Source organism: Pavona decussata, unplaced genomic scaffold, assembly GCF_977016875.1.
Source record: "Pavona decussata unplaced genomic scaffold, jaPavDecu1.1 SCAFFOLD_254, whole genome shotgun sequence".
In the NCBI taxonomy this organism is placed as follows: domain Eukaryota; kingdom Metazoa; phylum Cnidaria; class Anthozoa; order Scleractinia; family Agariciidae; genus Pavona; species Pavona decussata.
In genome coordinates, this window is record NW_028145657.1 from 1064545 (window position 1) to 1082027 (window position 17483).

The 17483-nt window shown below is 40.5% G+C and overlaps 1 protein-coding gene across 2 annotated transcripts; it reads right to left on the reverse strand.

The window, feature by feature from the left end:
* Positions 1-760: 760 nt before the first annotated feature.
* Positions 761-16568, reverse strand: LOC146456463 (ATP-binding cassette sub-family C member 4-like). 2 transcript variants are annotated; one of them, XM_085092705.1, is made up of 8 exons: positions 16464-16568; positions 11690-12272; positions 8310-8689; positions 5318-7488; positions 3985-4555; positions 3108-3244; positions 2408-2769; positions 761-1721 (listed from the first exon to the last, which is right to left on the reverse strand). In XM_085092705.1, exons 2-8 carry the CDS (start codon positions 12206-12208, stop codon positions 1167-1169), a joined length of 4695 nt encoding a protein of 1564 aa, XP_084948831.1. In that variant the 5' UTR covers positions 12209-12272; positions 16464-16568; the 3' UTR covers positions 761-1166. The 2 variants fall into 2 exon arrangements, with proteins under 2 accessions (XP_084948831.1, XP_084948832.1); XM_085092706.1 differs by lacking the exon at positions 16464-16568 and adding an exon at positions 15935-16371.
* Positions 16569-17483: the final 915 nt, after the last annotated feature.

Consider the following 17483-nt stretch of genomic DNA (forward strand, 5'->3'; position numbering starts at 1 on the left):
GGAATTACAAGCCTAAAACTCGTCGTTTTGACAAGAATTGATAAAAGCACCCCAGCGAGTTATGATCGGTCGGTGAAGAAGAAACTGAATATTATCTAATGGAATTCGAATTCTGCCTTGAAATCTTTACAACTGCAATCTTGGATCTTGGATGTCGCTCAGTCTAGTTTTCGAAGGCGCTTTTTACAGATGTAACAAGATGTTGTGAAACAAGATGTAGAATGCCCAGAAAACTACCTTGAGCGAAATGTCACCTAATTTTTCGATTGATGAAAAACACAACAAATAATCGCTCATGTTTTCCCTTGCTTGGAAAACCTACACTGTGTACAGCCGCCCCCTGTAAAAATAAACATGATATTCTTCCGCACCAGATTTTTATCCGTATTCTTGACAATATTATTTCTACAAAAAACACGCGAAATACAACTCATTTCACAAGTTCATCTGTTGGGCACACGAAGGTGACGACTGAAGAAGCACACGTTGCCCGCCGCTTATGAAGCCCCCGCGAAAATGTCAACCAATTAAAATGAGCTATTTGCATGATGTAATGATCAGAAAGTATCATCCAATCATATAATTTTCCACGTGATTTCTGAACACGATAATCAACGGTCAAACACAGAAGTCTCTCTCCCCGATTTTTCCTGAGGGGAGAGGGCGGGTGTAGACAGGCTAGGCAGCACAGAACAGAAATAGATGGAGGACTTTGATTCCAGCCCTATGCCCAGCTGGGACCTAAGAGAAAAAACCCTCATACTGATTTTGTCGTTTATTATACCCACATTTTCACACTTCATTACATTTAAGTTCATAATTCGTTACTTGTAATCATTATTCCCGACCTGTAAAAGTCTACAAAATGCGGCACACAAAAGGAGCAAAAACATTATCTTAATCCCACAAAAATCTATAAAATGTATTCTAAAAACACTTGAAGTGTACGCTTAATATAGGTTTCATGATAAAATGGCTAAATTTTGGTAACCGCGTCCGCCAAATGGAGGGCACAGCACAGTACAGGTTCATTTTAAAGTAAATTAGGGGGCAAAGCTAGTATCCGCTTAATAGAAGAAGGTGTCCACTTGATATGGAGTCCGTATTCACTGTAATTATGCGCAGATTTGTGCAGTCCATGAGATAGCTATTTGGATCTTATGTCTTCAGTGATTCACACTTTTGTTGTGACTTCTGACAAGTTCAGCAAACACTCCACCACTTCTTATCAATACCTCGGGTTTGTCGAACTCCACCACTCGTCCACCATCAAGAACCAGCACCCTATCATAGTCCATGATGGTGTTGAGTCGGTGAGCAATAGTCAACACTGTGGAATCTTTGAACTTGTCACGAATGACTTCCTGGATCAGGCGATCGGTTTTGAAATCCACATTAGCAGTTGCCTCATCCATGATGATGATTTTGCTCTTTTGGACCAGCGCACGAGCCAAACACACCAACTGCCTCTCACCAACACTCAAGTTTGATCCGGCTTCTCTCAATTTAAAGTTGAGCTGTCCTGGGAGATCTTGCACAAGGGTCTTCAACTGTACCTCGTCAAGAGCTGTCCAGAGGTCTTCATCCGTATATTGTGAGAACGGGTCCATGTTTCTGTGAAGAGTACCTCCAAAGAGCACCGGATCTTGAGTGATAACAGCCATGGCCCGGCGTGCCTCTTGGAGATTGAGAGACGCAATGTCAACACCATCAATTAAAACCTGCAAAAAAGACCAAAGCGAAGAAATAAATTGATAATTAATAACTTTATTCACATGCCTGAATATTTATCTTTGGTTTATTTAAATATTGTAAAATACCGACTTATGTGCAGGACCAGTATTATAGCACGTCTCCATTGCACCCTTCGACCTTCGGTGATTCGCGGCTTCCCACTTTTATTTATTGGACTTTGTTTTCTTTACGCTGATGAGTCCAGTAGGCTTGCACCTGCTCTAAAGCTCTATGTTCACTGGACCCCGGTAACCGGTAGCTCAACTGTTTTTAGAGCCAGGAGCATTGTTCTGTTGTTTTATCTTTTGTTCTTTCGACCGACAAAATGAGACGTTGAAAACGTTGCAGGTAGCCCCATTGAAGCAAGGTATTTCCTTGGAGAAGACATTTTACAGCACAATATCTGTAAAACCGCGGCTACCAAACAAAATGCGGGGGATAGCCTTGCGATGGAATAGCATCCCAACCAAGGGGAAATTATATTGATTGTCATAATTACTTCATGGTACAGAAACAGGGATTATGCAAGGACCGTGTGGGACTTCACCTATCCTAAAAATCTATTTTTCTTTTCGTGGCGTGCGGCAACCCGAATTTTCCAATGAAGTTTCTGTATCATCTCAGGTATTTCAATTATACCGAAAATTATGTTGATTTTCCACGTTTAACTCACCTTTCCCAAAGGCTCTGGCATGCGAAACAAAGCAGATACCAGAGATGACTTTCCAGCCACAGTGCGACCCACAACGCCCACCTTTTCCTTACTACGAACACAAAAGCTGATGTCCTTTAGTACGCAAGGCCCGCCTTCAAAGTACACCAGAGAGAGGTCCCGTACCTCTAAGCTTCCTACACTTGGCCAGGACCCTGAAGGGCTGGATTCTGTGCTGTAACCAGGTTCAGGTTCAATCTCAGTGTATGCCATGACACGTTCAACGGACGTCATCAAGTTTTCTACCTCTGAAGCCATTCTTATGCCATATTGAGTTCCGTCCAGTGTTTGAAGCGCGTAGGTGAGGGCGAGTCCCGCTAAGGCTGAGGAAAATGACGGTGTCAACAACACATTGTTAACTCTATAAGTATCATGATGTCCCTCGATATTATCGCATTGAAACATAAGGGAGTTTTTGGTCTAGTCGATTTGAATTAAGTCAGCTTCCGCAGACGCCAAGCCACTCCCGCCCCAAACCACTGAACAAATTATATGACGTGTTTTTAAAAGAACACTTTGCCGCGGCTTGGTTTCAAACACCCCACGTCTTTCCGGAGTAATTTTATAAACGACAAAAACATTTTACGTCATCTTGTACCTAATCATTCTGGTATTGAGGGAAGTGAAGCGTTTGAAAGGGATGACGCTTTCACCAACTCACCGGGATTTTCTGTGACCAGAATAGCACCAACTGCGACAACCGTGACAAAAACACTGTTCAGCAGGTCCAGGCGAACAGCCAACCAACGATTGCACGACACCACCATAAAGAACGCTTGCGTATTCTCATCCTGATACCTGCCGGTAAAAACACCGTAGTGAAACAACGTACTGTTACTCCAAATAAAATTCCTTACCAGTTTTTGTACACAACAAGAGGGATTTAGAAGGAAACGCGCATGGCAGAAATAATCACCTGATCCATTTTCCCCTCAAATTTCGACGTTTTCTGTCTTTCGCCTTTCTTTTAGCGAGTTTTTGTGAAGCTTACGGGATTATTTCACGTACCACACGCGGGTACCTTGGCGTTTCCCGTAGAGCACGACTATAAGTGCTATGCGTCATGTCGTATGGTAAACAAAGACACTTTTTATGACTCGAAAAGTAGAATAAGATTCTGAACACTCCCATCTCCCTCAAAATACAACAAAACTTCTAGAGCGTAAAGGCTACCACACCTTGGGGTTAAATAGCACCAAATCTACCTCGTTCCCAAGATGGAAGAGAGAGGACCATGGGAACGAGGTTGGTACCAAATGTTTTCTTTGAGGTCAAAAAAATGGGATAAAGCAATAAAGAAACGCTAAAGTGACTTCAAGAGGTAAAAGCAAATGAATAAGTTACAACGAAAAACCTTGCCATTCAAAATGTGAGAAAAAGTCGCATCGTTTAGTAGCTTTAACCTTGATGTTAACATAAAAAACGTTACGTTTCAGTGATGTCAGCGCGGGGACTTTTATCCCACCAGTTTTACACTAAATCAGTAGAGTTTAGTCTCTGTTAAAAGAAAATCGCGCTATAAAAGCCATAACGCTAACCTTTGGAGTCTCTCTAGAAAAGTCCTGTTCATATTTGAAGAGTGCACTATTTCAAGTCCATTCACCGTTTCCGTGACGTGCGAGTACACAGGACTGCATCTAATGGCCTCGATTCTCTTCAGCTCTCTGGAAGACTTTAGGAAATATCGCCCGAAATAAACATATATTCCAATAATCGGAAGAAGAGCCAAGAACAGCCAGTAATTTGTTGCTGCAGGAACTAAAACGGCAAACAACGAGAAGAGGCAAAGGAATACAGCTGTCAAAAATATATTTGGTAAAACGTCGTCCATACAACCAATATCTTTGGAAAACCGATTCAAAATACGCCCTGTTGGGTTAGTGTCGAAAAACAGTACAGGAGCTTTGATAGTCGCTTCGGTCATTTTGTTGTGAAGGTTTTCAGCCGCTTTCAGAAGGAGGTAGTAAAAAAAGAAGGACGATGTCGCCAAGGCAACGATGGACGCAGCCACAAGGCAAGCATGAATGACTTGAGTGATTGGTGCTTTTTGGTCGTCACGTGACATCTCCGCCATTTTGGCCAACCACCAGTTTGGAGCCAGGAGACAAACTGAAACAATGTTCACGGTAGGTTAGCAAAAATGCATAAATACGATGTATAAATAATGGACTCTAACAAGTCGATAGCCCTCCTACTGGTGATTGTTACAATTACTGAAACAGCACTGTTGAGAACGAACTCATCCACAGCTTTCGTTCAACTATTCCTGATACGTTCAACAGTAAAAATCACTTTATCACTCGAGGACTCCTTCCTACACTCCCTAGCACTAAACCTGCTTTTAAAAAGCCCTTTTAAAAACGTATAGGTACAGCACCACAGAGATGCGCGCGCGGGGTAAGTGGACAATCTGAGTTCATCCTTCAGCAGTAATGAATAAAAAAACATTACGGTTACTGAAAGGGAAAATTTAGTCAATAAATTATAGAAACAATAGGATGGCTTACGCATTTATACTTTCAATGTACCTTTACGAAACGCAACGTGGGTGACCGAATAGGACGTTTCCGTCACACCTAAAATGGTAGGTGAAGCCGGACATACGCAGGCACATAGACGAAAATCATTTTAAACCAGGAAAACGCTTGACCTGCTATCAAATTGTTAATTTTAAACTCTTAAAAAGCACTGAAGAACGAGAACGAAGGACCCAATAGCCACGTCTTACGTAATAGTGACGTCATGTTGTACAAGGATGAAATGATAACAAAAGAAAAGAGACCCATGAGCTTTCTTGCCCCTAAAACTGGATGAAGCCTTTTCAAGGCCCCAAGCTTAACATAAAGATTCTTTTTTTTTGCCTGACCTTACCTTGTGCAAATATCAATAAAAATGCGAGAAAGATTAATAATGGTACTGATAGACCTTCCTTAAAATATCTCCAGTACAGCCCCAAGGTCACCGTGCCGGTTGTCTTATGTTCTTCCGATTCCTTCAAGTCAAGAACTTTTCGATGGTCAGCTTCGGGGCCATTTTTGGCTTCGAGCCCAACGATTTCCGGGACCAAGGCGTCGTCTCCTTCTAGTTTGGGCAAATCAAACACATCCATAAACGGCGGGTTGTCGTCGTGGTCTGCATGCCTTTTCTCAGAGAAAACTGGTGAAGGGGATGACCTACTGGACAGCTCCACGATTCCTTTCTCGTTACCTTCTTCAACGCTCTCGAGACTTTCTCCAGACCTTTCACACAGTAGAAGCTCCTCCTGGCTAATGACTAAACTCTTTTCCAAATCCGAATCACACGAAAAAGACCGTTTCTCACGCCCCTGTTCAATCGAAACCGGCGACATATTTGGTTCATCCGACGTCTTCTCGATCTTTCCTTTCTCACCAACCTTGTTTAGACTTCTACTCCTTGAGTTCTCAAAATCGTCCGATTCCTCACCCTCTTCCTGGCAAATAATGAAATTCTTTTCCAACATCGGACCACCTAAAAAAGATTCTGTTTTGTGCCCATTTTCAGACGACTCCTGCGAGATAGATGGTGTATTCAGCGTCTCCTCGATCTTTCCTTTCCCATTTAACTCCTGGTTACTAATCAGCTCTTGTCTTTCAGACGCTGGAGGAATGATTAAATTCTTTTCCAGCTCCAAATCACTGCACAAAGTCACTTTGCCGTCATGGTCTTCTTGTCCTTCCTCGATGGGAGCCAAGACAACAGACGATTCTTGCGCTAGGGTCTCATTGCTGCCTTCACTCCCTGCGCCCTCAGTTTCATTCTCAGAAGGCTCTGATGATAATTCCACAATTCCTCCAAATGCTCCCTTCGCTTTAAGCTCATTATAGCTTCCCTGGTATGCTACTGAACCCTTTTCAATAACAGCAATGCGATTGACATTTTTCAAATACTGCAGTTGGTGAGTGGCCAACAAACGAATGCGACCCGATAATTCCCCGAGGATGCAGCTATCGAATAGTTTCCTTCCCACTTTAGTGTCCACCGCGCTTAGTGGATCGTCAAGTAGATAAATGTCAGCGTTTGAATACACGGCACGTGCTAGTCCCACCCGTGCTTTTTGTCCTCCACTAAGACTCACTCCACGCTGTCCAATTTCGGTAAGATCACCTCTGGCAAAATCACTGAGATCCTTCACCAACCCACAGACATGAACGACTCTTTTGAATCTCTCCTCGTGAAATGGCAAACCAAACAAAATATTTTCCCTTACGGTTCCCGAAAACACCCAGGGCATTTGAGGTACATGAGCTACTTTCCCGTGAATCGACAACGTTCCTTTACGTAAAGGTAGTTCCCTAAGAATAGCCGTTAGTAAAGACGATTTTCCACTTCCGACTGCACCCGTGATCGCTAACATCTCACCTTTACGGATAGTTAACGTTATACCACACAAGGTGTCGGTAAGGTAACTTTGACTCCAAGAACACTTCGCATCAGATATACAAAGAAAAGGTTGGCTGCCGCTTGGCACACTAGTTTGATCACTGAGGTTTAATCCACCAGTAGACTGACCTATAAATGCCTCTGATGAAACTTTATAAAAGTTGCTAAAAGAAATATCATCATTCCTCACAGACACTGCACCAGAAATAAATGGTTTCAAATTCTTGTTTGTAGGATAATCTCGTTTTCTATAATTCTCGTTTTCCTTTGTAATTTTATAATAAACCGCAAGATCATCTTCAAGATTACCCGATTGCTCTACTAAAAGCGGTCTTTTCTCGTGGTTCTCTACGGTTGGTTCATAGGTTGCATCCTGGTCCTTAAGAAAGGCCTGGATTCTTTCGAGGGCTACTTTAGCTTCAGTGACCATGTAGACGGATCCACTCAAGTTGATACAAAATATAAAGCGTATCGTTAGAAGGCCTAGGAGAAGTGTGAATACCGTAAACGAAGAGAAATACGTTCCCGTCAAAGCTAGAGTTGTAACTGCAATAAGACCGGCTAGGGGGAGTGTTGTGTAGAACAAAACAGAAATCATGGAGATGAAGAAGCCTTTGAAGCGAATTACGGTCATCTCATTTCTGCAAAGAAATTAAGAAAATAGATATTAGTATTAACAAAAAACTGAATCATCGTATGATGCAATTCGATGGATTTGATTGGCTTAGCGACCACGGTATATGAGCCATTATTATACTATGCCCGAGAAATAACGATAAGATTATTAAATTGTCTCCTGGTTGTTCTTGAAAAGCAAAATCAACAAGATGTAGCAATATTTCTTTATTGTTTTTAATAAAACAATTATTCCACTCACGGTTGTTGGGTAGTAAGATGATTGATAGCCAACGAGGCGCTACGTACCTCGTTGGCTATCTATCATTCCATATGCAACGCGCGCTCGTGGAATAATTGGTAAAAAGCCTTAGTTTGCTTTGCCTCCATGTCTTTCTGGGCAAACCGTTATATTTGGTCAAAACTCGAAACAAACACAAGAAAATGTCGTCACACGAGGGAAAATATGTCAAAGCAAATCATTGGTTGACTTGTAATTTGTTGAGAATTTTTTAACCAATCATTAACGCAAAACCAAACCGAAAAAGGAAAATGTACAAATGTGCAACTTTCTGCAGTAGGCTTGGGGAGAGTAGGAGTCGTCTTAGAGTTTTCTATTGAACTAAGTTTCTGTAGTGGTAACCGAATTTTTCAAAAACCAATTTAATCACTCTAACCAATCAGGACAGACGTAAACAGCGCAATGAACCAATCAACTTAAAGTAAATATGAGACGGTGTCAAGCGCGGGAAAACGCGCTTTTCTTTAAACCGATCGATCGGAACCATAGTTGTTGTTTTGTTTCATTTTGTTTTGATACCTTTGTTTGGATTGTTTTCCCCATTACCTGCGAAACTCGAACAAAATGTCCCTGAAGTTCCACTCCCAAGCATACATTTTGACTGCTCGTATTCCAGAGATGATTTCATTCATCACCACGAGTCGTTTATCTGTGAACGCAACTGCCTTCTTTCTAAGCTTGGCAGCTTTTCTCGCTATGAAGATTTGAAAGGTGACTAACAGGAAAAACAGGGATGCACCAACGAACGCTTCCCAGCCAATCAAGTACCACAGGATTACCAAGCTGATTGAAAGTTCCAAAGGCACAGAAAGCACCATTCCCAGTTGGTTCAAGGACTTTTCCACTTTTTGTGCATCGTTAGAGACCAGGTTGATGATGTTTCCAGATAACTTAGACTCCAGGCCATACCGATTTAGTGAGAGAACCTAACAGCAAACACAACCAATCATTTTCACTTTTACCTTTTCCATAACAATGCATTTTCAAGTACCATAAAGCGAGATAAATTTTTACGATGAGAATAAAAGAAATGATCACCCAAGGTTAAGGACGGCGCCTACTTTTGTTACTGCGCATACGTTCTGCGCATCTCGAGAAACTCGGGTTTCCTATGGGTGATGCCTACTAATACAGGACCCCAACCCCCAAACCCTTCCCCCCCCCCCCCCCCACACACACACACCTCACCTCCAACTGCCTTTAAAGACAACTACAACAATTTATTATAAGAGAAGACACTTTTTATGATATTAGTTACCCACAATTAGCAAGGGCTATTCGAGGTGGGTAGCATTGATAGATGTTTACATGCTCAAAAGGAAAAGACTAAGAAAATTAACAACAAAAAATAGATTCATTAAAGAAAGAGAAAAAGAATTAAATAGAGAAATAAAAGAATAAATAAATCATCTAAATGACTAATTATTATTTAGAAAGTTACATGCAAGCTAACTAAGTAGTGACATAAGATTGATACGAGTAACAGCGTTTACATCAACATACACCTCCTCAGTCTCCAAAACCTCTACGAGCAATTCATGCAGTTTACGCTTGAAAAGTGTTTTATAGGTCCGGTTTCTGAGTGATAGAGGATCAAAAAGAACTGTTTTTTTTATTCAGGCAAAAATACCTTTTAGTTTATCACACACAAATGCTTACTTTAAGCACAAATAACCAAATTTACTGAGGTTACTTTTTTTCTAAGAAATTGGCAAAACACTTCCACACAAAGACCAGGATAGTTCTGAGAGGTGGATTACAACAACCATTCTGAAGTTTCAGTAGCCCAAAAGAGCATACACAATAACACTCTCCACTGGTTTGGAATATACTAAAACACATTACTGACTTGTTAACAATAACCGTTGTTCCACAAGGCCAATTTACATCTGTTGAAACATCAAACAGACAACAAGGAATATTTCCTGAAGTGAATAAGTGAATCAGCCAATTATTTTTACATAGGATCAATGCAATAAGAATAAGCTGTAGTATTTCGTCTGATTCTACTGTGAATTCACTGTTGTGTAGTGGTTATCACATCAGCCTTGAATACAAGAGACCAGGGTTCAAGTCCTCTCACACAAACCACATTTTCACTTACAGTGTACTATGTTATATCTTTCTCTCACACATTATTTTACTTACTATGATTTGTTGGCCTTGTTTGTTGACCTGATAGCTTCGGATGATGAGTTGGCTCCCCAATTTTGAATCTTAATTTAGACTGACTTAATGGGTTCTGTGAGAGTGTCAGCCCAACAGCATTTTAGTTCCAGAAAATACCCATAGCCACACCCCCCCCCCCCCCCCCCACACACACACACACACACACCAATGCACAGAAGGGATTTGAAATTACAGGTGGAAGGGGGAAGGATTTAAAGACCACCAAATTTACAAGCTAGACTTTCCAGAGGGATAGGGTGGCCCAGTGTGTTGTTCCAGAAAATATCCATACTCACCCCCATAGGTTTATTTTTTGGGAGGGGTGGGGGGAGGGAGGGGGTGCACCGACCCGCCAGAAATTCAATTCCAGTCTAGCATCTATTCACATTCTTCTAAAAACTGTTGCATGACATTTGCGACCACCCATCAGGCTTTCCAGTGATCTTATGTGTGGCCCCTCCCCCCTTAGGCTTTCCAATTATATTCTGGGTGGAGGGGGAGGGAAGGGAATGACATTTTCAGGACCCACACCACAGGTCACCAAAGCATATGTGACACAGATTACCATGCAAGCGTGATTTAAGAGTTTGTATGGAGTTAAATCGAAATTTAGACAACAATATTCCCTGAAAAAACCCACAAAAAATATACTTAAGTCTGAAAAAAGCTTGCCCGGTTTTTTTTGCTGTGTTTTCAATGCTCGTCAGTGCTTCCAAACGCTGTTTTTACCGGTTTATCTCTCAGCAGCTGGTCCACGTGCATCACTGTATTATGTTAATGACAAGGTAGGAAACTACAAGTCGAATTTCAATTAAATTTGGCCCGTCATTTAAGGAGGGCACTTAGAAAACCTCACTAAAATTTGCTTGAAACTTAAGCAAAAAGGATGATGTGCGGTCCCTCCTGGGTAGCTCATTTACGGAAGAGTTCATTTATTGAGACACAGACCTTCGTTGAAAACAAAGTTCATTTCAAATCGGGTGCCTTTTTTGCCGCCGACCGAGCCGTGTCCCTGGAATGCTGGAACAAACTCATGGTCAAAACCTAGGCACGAGTACTAAAATGTGCTCAGCCGGGGAAATCCACGGGAAGCCTTTGGCGGCTTTGGCGGCTCTGTCGGCGGCAAAAATGGCACCCGATTTGAAATGAACTTTGTTTTCAACGAAGGCCTGTGTCTCAATAAATGAACTGTTCCGTAAATGAGCCACCCAGGAGGGACCGCACATCATCCTTGTTGCCATATGTTGAGGCAGGTAAGCGAGAGCTTAAGTTTCAAGCAAATTTTAGCGAGGTTTTTGAAGTGCTCTCCTTAGATGAAGAGCCATATTTCATTGAAATTCGACTTGCAGTTTCCTACCTCGTCATTAACATAATACAGTGATGTATGCGGACTAGCTGCTGAGAGATAAACCGCTCAAAACAGCGTTTGGAAGCACTGAGAAGCATTGAAAACAAAGCAAAACACACCGGGTAAGCTTTTTCAGACTTAAATATATTTTTTGTGGGCTTTTTAGGGGAAATTGTTGTCTAAATTTCGATTTAATTTTAACTCCATACAAACTCTTAAATCACGCTTGCATGGTAACCTGTGTCACATACGCTTTGGTGACCTGTGCCCACGCATCATACATTGGGTGTCAAAATACATGATCACAGTGTGTAGGATTTTGGAATACACCCAGTTCACATGTCACTCAAAGCCAGTTACTACAGTATTCGTTTCAAGACGTGTATTTACTACAAGTTAGATTAATTACCTTCTTGTAAACAAGTCCAATTACTGCCACCTTCAGCTTCAGAGCCCAGAGCTCTGTAAGGTAGTCATAGTGTTGTGTCGATATTGCTTTTATCACACTTGTTACTCCCAAAAGTGCCACATAGATAAATGCAAGCGTCATGTCCATATTTGGCCCATCATTTAATGTCTTCAACACAAGCCAAAGACATAAAGGGAGAAAGGCATAACTCAAAGAGCACAGCGTTCTCAAAATAACTATTGCAACACCTGATCTCCAGGGAAGAAGCCTGATCAATGCTTTCCATAAATGTGGCTTCTTGTTTTTAAATTGACTCCTTTTTAATTCATCCAGCCAGTATTTCTCAGCTTTTTCTATAAGCACCTCAGCTTTGTAATCTTCTAGAAGGGGAAGTAAATCTTTGTCAGTCAGTGGTCGCTTGTTCCCAAGGCTTAGCACATCTTGTAGCCACCAGAGGAACACGATTGAGAACACACTTGCTCCATCTCTGGGATTTTTCGGCTCTGATGTCCTCTCCATGTTTTATTACTCTTTCTGAGCTTACTCAATTTTTATTCTCATGATGCGAACCATAGAATTGCAGCTAAAAAGAAAATGAGTGACACACGTGCTTAGTGAACAACACAAAAAGTTTTCACTGTATATTTGATGACTAATTTGAGAATCAATTAAATGTTCTTTCATTTTCTTTTCCTTTATTTTATTTTGCTAGACTTTACAATACAGATTTAACAAAAACAAATTTACAAACAAAACAAAGAAAGATGAAAATTGGGTTTACTCTCAAAATAATGTGAGTCAACAAGAAAGAAAACAAAAATAAAAGCAACAATAATAATTAATAATGATGGTTATAATAATAATAATAATAATAATAAATAATGGATAGTAAATAGTTTTAGAATTTAATTACTAGGATCTTTATGATTCAGAGTTGGGATTTTAATTGTAAGGACTTTGGTCGTTGCATTGCATTGGGCTGGCCGCCCAATCATTGTTTAGGATATCTGGGTATCCAGAAATTTTTACTTCCATAATAATAATAATAATAATAATAATAATAATAATAATAATTACTGAGATGTCCTCCTGGGAGGCTTTACTGTCAGGTTATGCTATTTTGAAAACAGCAGGAGATTTTGAGACTCTCTCATTGTCATGTTCAAGCCCAAGTCAAGTTCAAGCCAGGATCCAACATTTATTTTTGGATTTTTCTCTTCTTTTTATGTTTTCTGGATTTCATTCTTGTTTACATGATGATGTGACAACTGTGGTAAACAGAAAGATCAACTGCCTGGTTTGCAACATATTTTATTATCGATCGCTAGAGCACTATTAACGCTGTGATTCTCTACATCTGTTGAAAGATATGCAACATCCCCCATTGTTCATAAATTTTCTAAGAGGATTAAGACCTCTATTTCCATACACCTGAAGCAGAGATCCCATCTCTGCGCCTGGTAAAACGGGCGATGAAGGAGTATCACCCTGCCACTCAAGCCCCATCTTGTTGAGTCCACAGGACACCCAAGATGATATGGAATACAGCCTCTACCCTTTGCGAGCAAAACATTGACAGCCATGTTTTTTCAAGTTGGGTTACTTCATACGATTACGCTCCACAATAACTGTATACATGTGGATTCAACAGAAAACGGAACTGCTTTATCCCAGCAATACATACATACATACATACATACATACATACATACAATTACATACTTTATTTATTCCAGAAGCAGACTATATAAACAAATAAAAAATTAAGAAGAAACGTACTTCTAGAAAAGGAAGTTTAGAGGTTAGCCCTATAAATCAATATCTTTGCAGTCAAATATTTAATTACATTTTGAGCTTAGATTTAAAATGCTGAAAGCTATCAGCTTCCATTATATCACCCACTACATCTTCGAGCTTTAATAAGACACACTGTCAACCTGGGCCTAGTTGTTCAAAGCCCGATTAAGCTAATCCTGGATTAACAAGGGGGATGCACAATCTACGAGCCAGCGAGGCATGCGAGGCATGCGAGGTACGAGGTATGAACAACCCCCAACACAAATGCTAACCGTTACGTTAACCGGGGGAGCTATTTAAGCTAACCTGAGTGCTTTTTAGGCTAACCGGAGTGCTTTTTAGGCTAACCTGAGTGCCTCGCACATCTGCCTCGAATGCCTCGCATGCCTCGCTGGCTCGCAGATTGTGCATCCCCTTTGAGGTTAAGTGATCATTTAGCCGTTGATTGGCTCGTGCATAGTTACTTGATGGACTGGTTATGAAACCTCATGAAAACAATGGTGCTGCAGTTTATGTTGGAAGGGCCTCGCATGCCTCGCTGGCTCGCATATTGTATACACTCATTAACAAGAACTTTGATTCGAGTTTAATTACTAAACAATAAAGATTTTTGTAAAAAAAGATTTTGTCCCTCATCTTTGCCTTTGACGTTTCCTTACCATTAACTTAATATTTGGACTAAAAATATTTTTAACGAGCGCAGTGAAAACCTCAATTATCTTTTAATCGTGGATTATCTTTTATCGGGTTTTGAACAACCCTATTTTAAGCGCACTGATAGATGGTAAACTTGGGTTAAAAGGTAATTTAGAAGCCGTTTCGCAAAATAGTAATTTTTAGCAAAATTACTATTTTGCAAAATGAGCTTCTTTATCGCCAGGACAAGGTTTAAGAGCGAAAAGGGAAATGGAAAATGTATAACAGACAACTTAGGTTGATATTTTAAGCCCATGGATGGTCAACTTGTTTTTAAAAGGTAATTTAGAAGCCGTTTCGCAAAATAGTAATTTTTAGCAAAATTACTATTTTGTGAAACGAGCTTCTTTATCGCCAGGACAAGGTTTAAGAGCAAAAAGGGAAATGGAAAATGTCCAACAGACAACTTAGGTTGATATTTTAAGCGCATAGATGGTTAACTTGGGTTAAAAGGTAATTTAGAAGCCGTTTCGCAAAATAGTAATAATAATGGTTGAGGTCACACTGGAGAAAGTTAACCATGGTAAACTCAAGTTTACCATGGTTAACAGCACGGCAAGTGTGACCCCCAATTTTCAGTTTACCATGGTAAACCTAACTCTGGTAAGTTGCCCTGACAACAGCGGCAAGAACAAAGTTGACTTGACCCCAGATAAGAATCTAGTTACCAAAAAAAATAGGTGGGTACATCTCTTGTCTATCTAAACCATGCTTATTTTGTTGACAGTTTGTCATCTTTTTGGACAAACGCAGTAATTACAATACATTTGTGGATTCATATTTTATAAACATGAAATTTATTTTCCCGCTCATTCGCGCGTGTGTTTGAGTCCCTTTCAACGAGCTGGCAAATGAAGTCGAATGTTTCCCTTGTTAACCTGAAATGGTCTTTCCAAAGGGCTCGAAGGAGCCGGTTATAATACCTTTCCTCAAACCATCCCTGTGGTCGAGGGTAAACCCAGGCTTGCCTACATGTCTGTGTCTTTGCCGTCTACGGTTAATTAACGAAACCGCTGCACTTTCTTTGGTCCCAAGATCTAAATAGTTGTATGTAAGAAAGAAGTGAATTCTACGTGCTCGCCTAAGCAGCAGAATTAAAAGCAAAATGGGAACAATTGAAAATGCAACTCTCTCTTGTTGATCCATAATTTTATTACGCGCTAAGTCACAGTTCAGTAACTTACCGCCGATATGAACTCATGCGACATGTCAACATGTAGTGTACTCGTCACGTATAAGTTAACTGATCATGCGAAAAAGTGTACATGGAAAGCGTCAAATCTATTTTTTATGACTTTGACAGCTTTACTACGGTAACTGGGTGGTTGTGCAATTTACCTTGGTAAAGCAATTTTTACCATGGTAAAGCCTCTAGTGTGACCTCATGCAGCCATTGTAAAATTACTACTTTGCGAAATGGCGTTAATTGTCATCAAATAAGCTTGCAAAGGCAGCCATTTCGTCTTGAAATCACGTTATTAAGACATTCATGCCGATTGTCACCTATTGCAGCACATTTCGTTTCATTTCGTTTCGTTTCGTTTCGCAAAGTAGAATAAGCCGACAATATGCGAGCCAGCGAGGCATGCGAGGCATGAACAAAACATGCGATCAAGCATGCGAGGCAACCGTGCGAGGCATGAACAACCTGCTAACCGTTAAGCTAACCGGGGAGCTATTTAAGCTAACCTGAGTGCTATTTAGGCTAACCGGAGTGCTTTTTAGGCTAACCGGAGTGTTTTTCAGACTAACCTGAGTGCCTCGTTTGGCTCGCTGGCTCGCAGATTGTCAAGACCCGTTGAAAAAACGAGGCGCAGCCGAGTGTTTTTTAAACCACTTCGAGGTGTTTGGATATCTGATGAAACACACTTTCGAGTGTTTGATATGGCTTCTTAAATGATCAATAATTCTTGGAGAAATTCAAGGCTAAAGTTGGCAAAATTTCATGGCAATTAGGATCACATATCCAAATTACGGTCACGGTAGTGATTTCCTTTGTTTTCTCTTAACGAATTATTAATGAGTTTGAGAACAGCAGTTGGCGCATCGTTATGAAAGAGAGAATCACAATCAAAGATAGCAAGACATAAACGAAACAAAAGGAGAAAAGAAAATAAAAGAAACGGAAGCTGACTCGAACTTGACTGAAGTTGCGTGAATCGTGACTCAGGCCACAGCTGATCGCCATAAGCCGATTTATCCCCAAAACACTATTTTTCCTTGAAGGTTCGAGTTATCGGGAGTCAACTGCAGCTGCGTAGTAAAATAACACTTTCATTACCTTTCTAGCTAGTTGTATTGAATCTCCCTTTCCTTCGAGCGGCGGCCATTTTGAATAATTTTGGCTCGGTCGTCTATCCCGAGGTTATTATGTTCGGAATTGCTCGGAAATTTCCGTCAACGCGCCGAAAACAGTAAAATGCCTGAGTTCTCCGAACGTGATTTTGACCGCAGGAAATCCTCCCGGTGAACCACATTTTCACATAGTACGTTATATCTTGCTTTTTCACGTTAAGTTACTCTGTTCCTTTGATATAACAGGTCATTACAGTGATCCTATGTAAAATTATATTCAGATCAATTTCATATGAAAATATAAGAATAAGAACCTTGGTAGCCTAAATTTGCTTTAAGTACCATTTATATAAGAACCTATTTAGGCTAAATTGAAAAATTCAGGTTCTTATACGTGGGTTATTACTGTATCATGAATAGTGAATGAGATTTGTTTAGTGCTTAGACATTATTGAGGTCAGAGGCGATTTTAATAGTTTCAAAATAACGGCATGCCAATAAGGGAAGAACGGTCAGCGAACATTGAAAATTCCCAAGTTAGTCAACTACTATCAAAACCTGGAAGTGACTGCATGCTCTGATAATGAAGGCAGTCAGTAGGCGAAGGAAGTAACGAAAACAGCAAACAGAAGAAACGTTAAGCCTTTCTTGTTTCAGTTTTAGATTAATGCAGGTTATGTCAAACCTATCAGGCCTTTGGAAAAGGGGCGCGCGTCCCCTTTCAAGATAAGCTTGGAACGAATCAGGAGATAAAGGGCGAAATAGGAGAGAAATAGTATAATTAAACATGACAGATAAATAGTCGAAAAATTGTATCGCTTTCACGTCGTTGAAATACGACAAGGGGTTCACACCAAACAGTGGTTCAACGAAACAAAAAAAAAACGTCAGGATGCTGAAATATGATCCTATCACACACGGGCGACTTAAACCTCGGGTCACAAGATGCTCATGCTAAACTGATTTACTATATTTCTAGCTATTACGAATACGAATGTCTCGATTT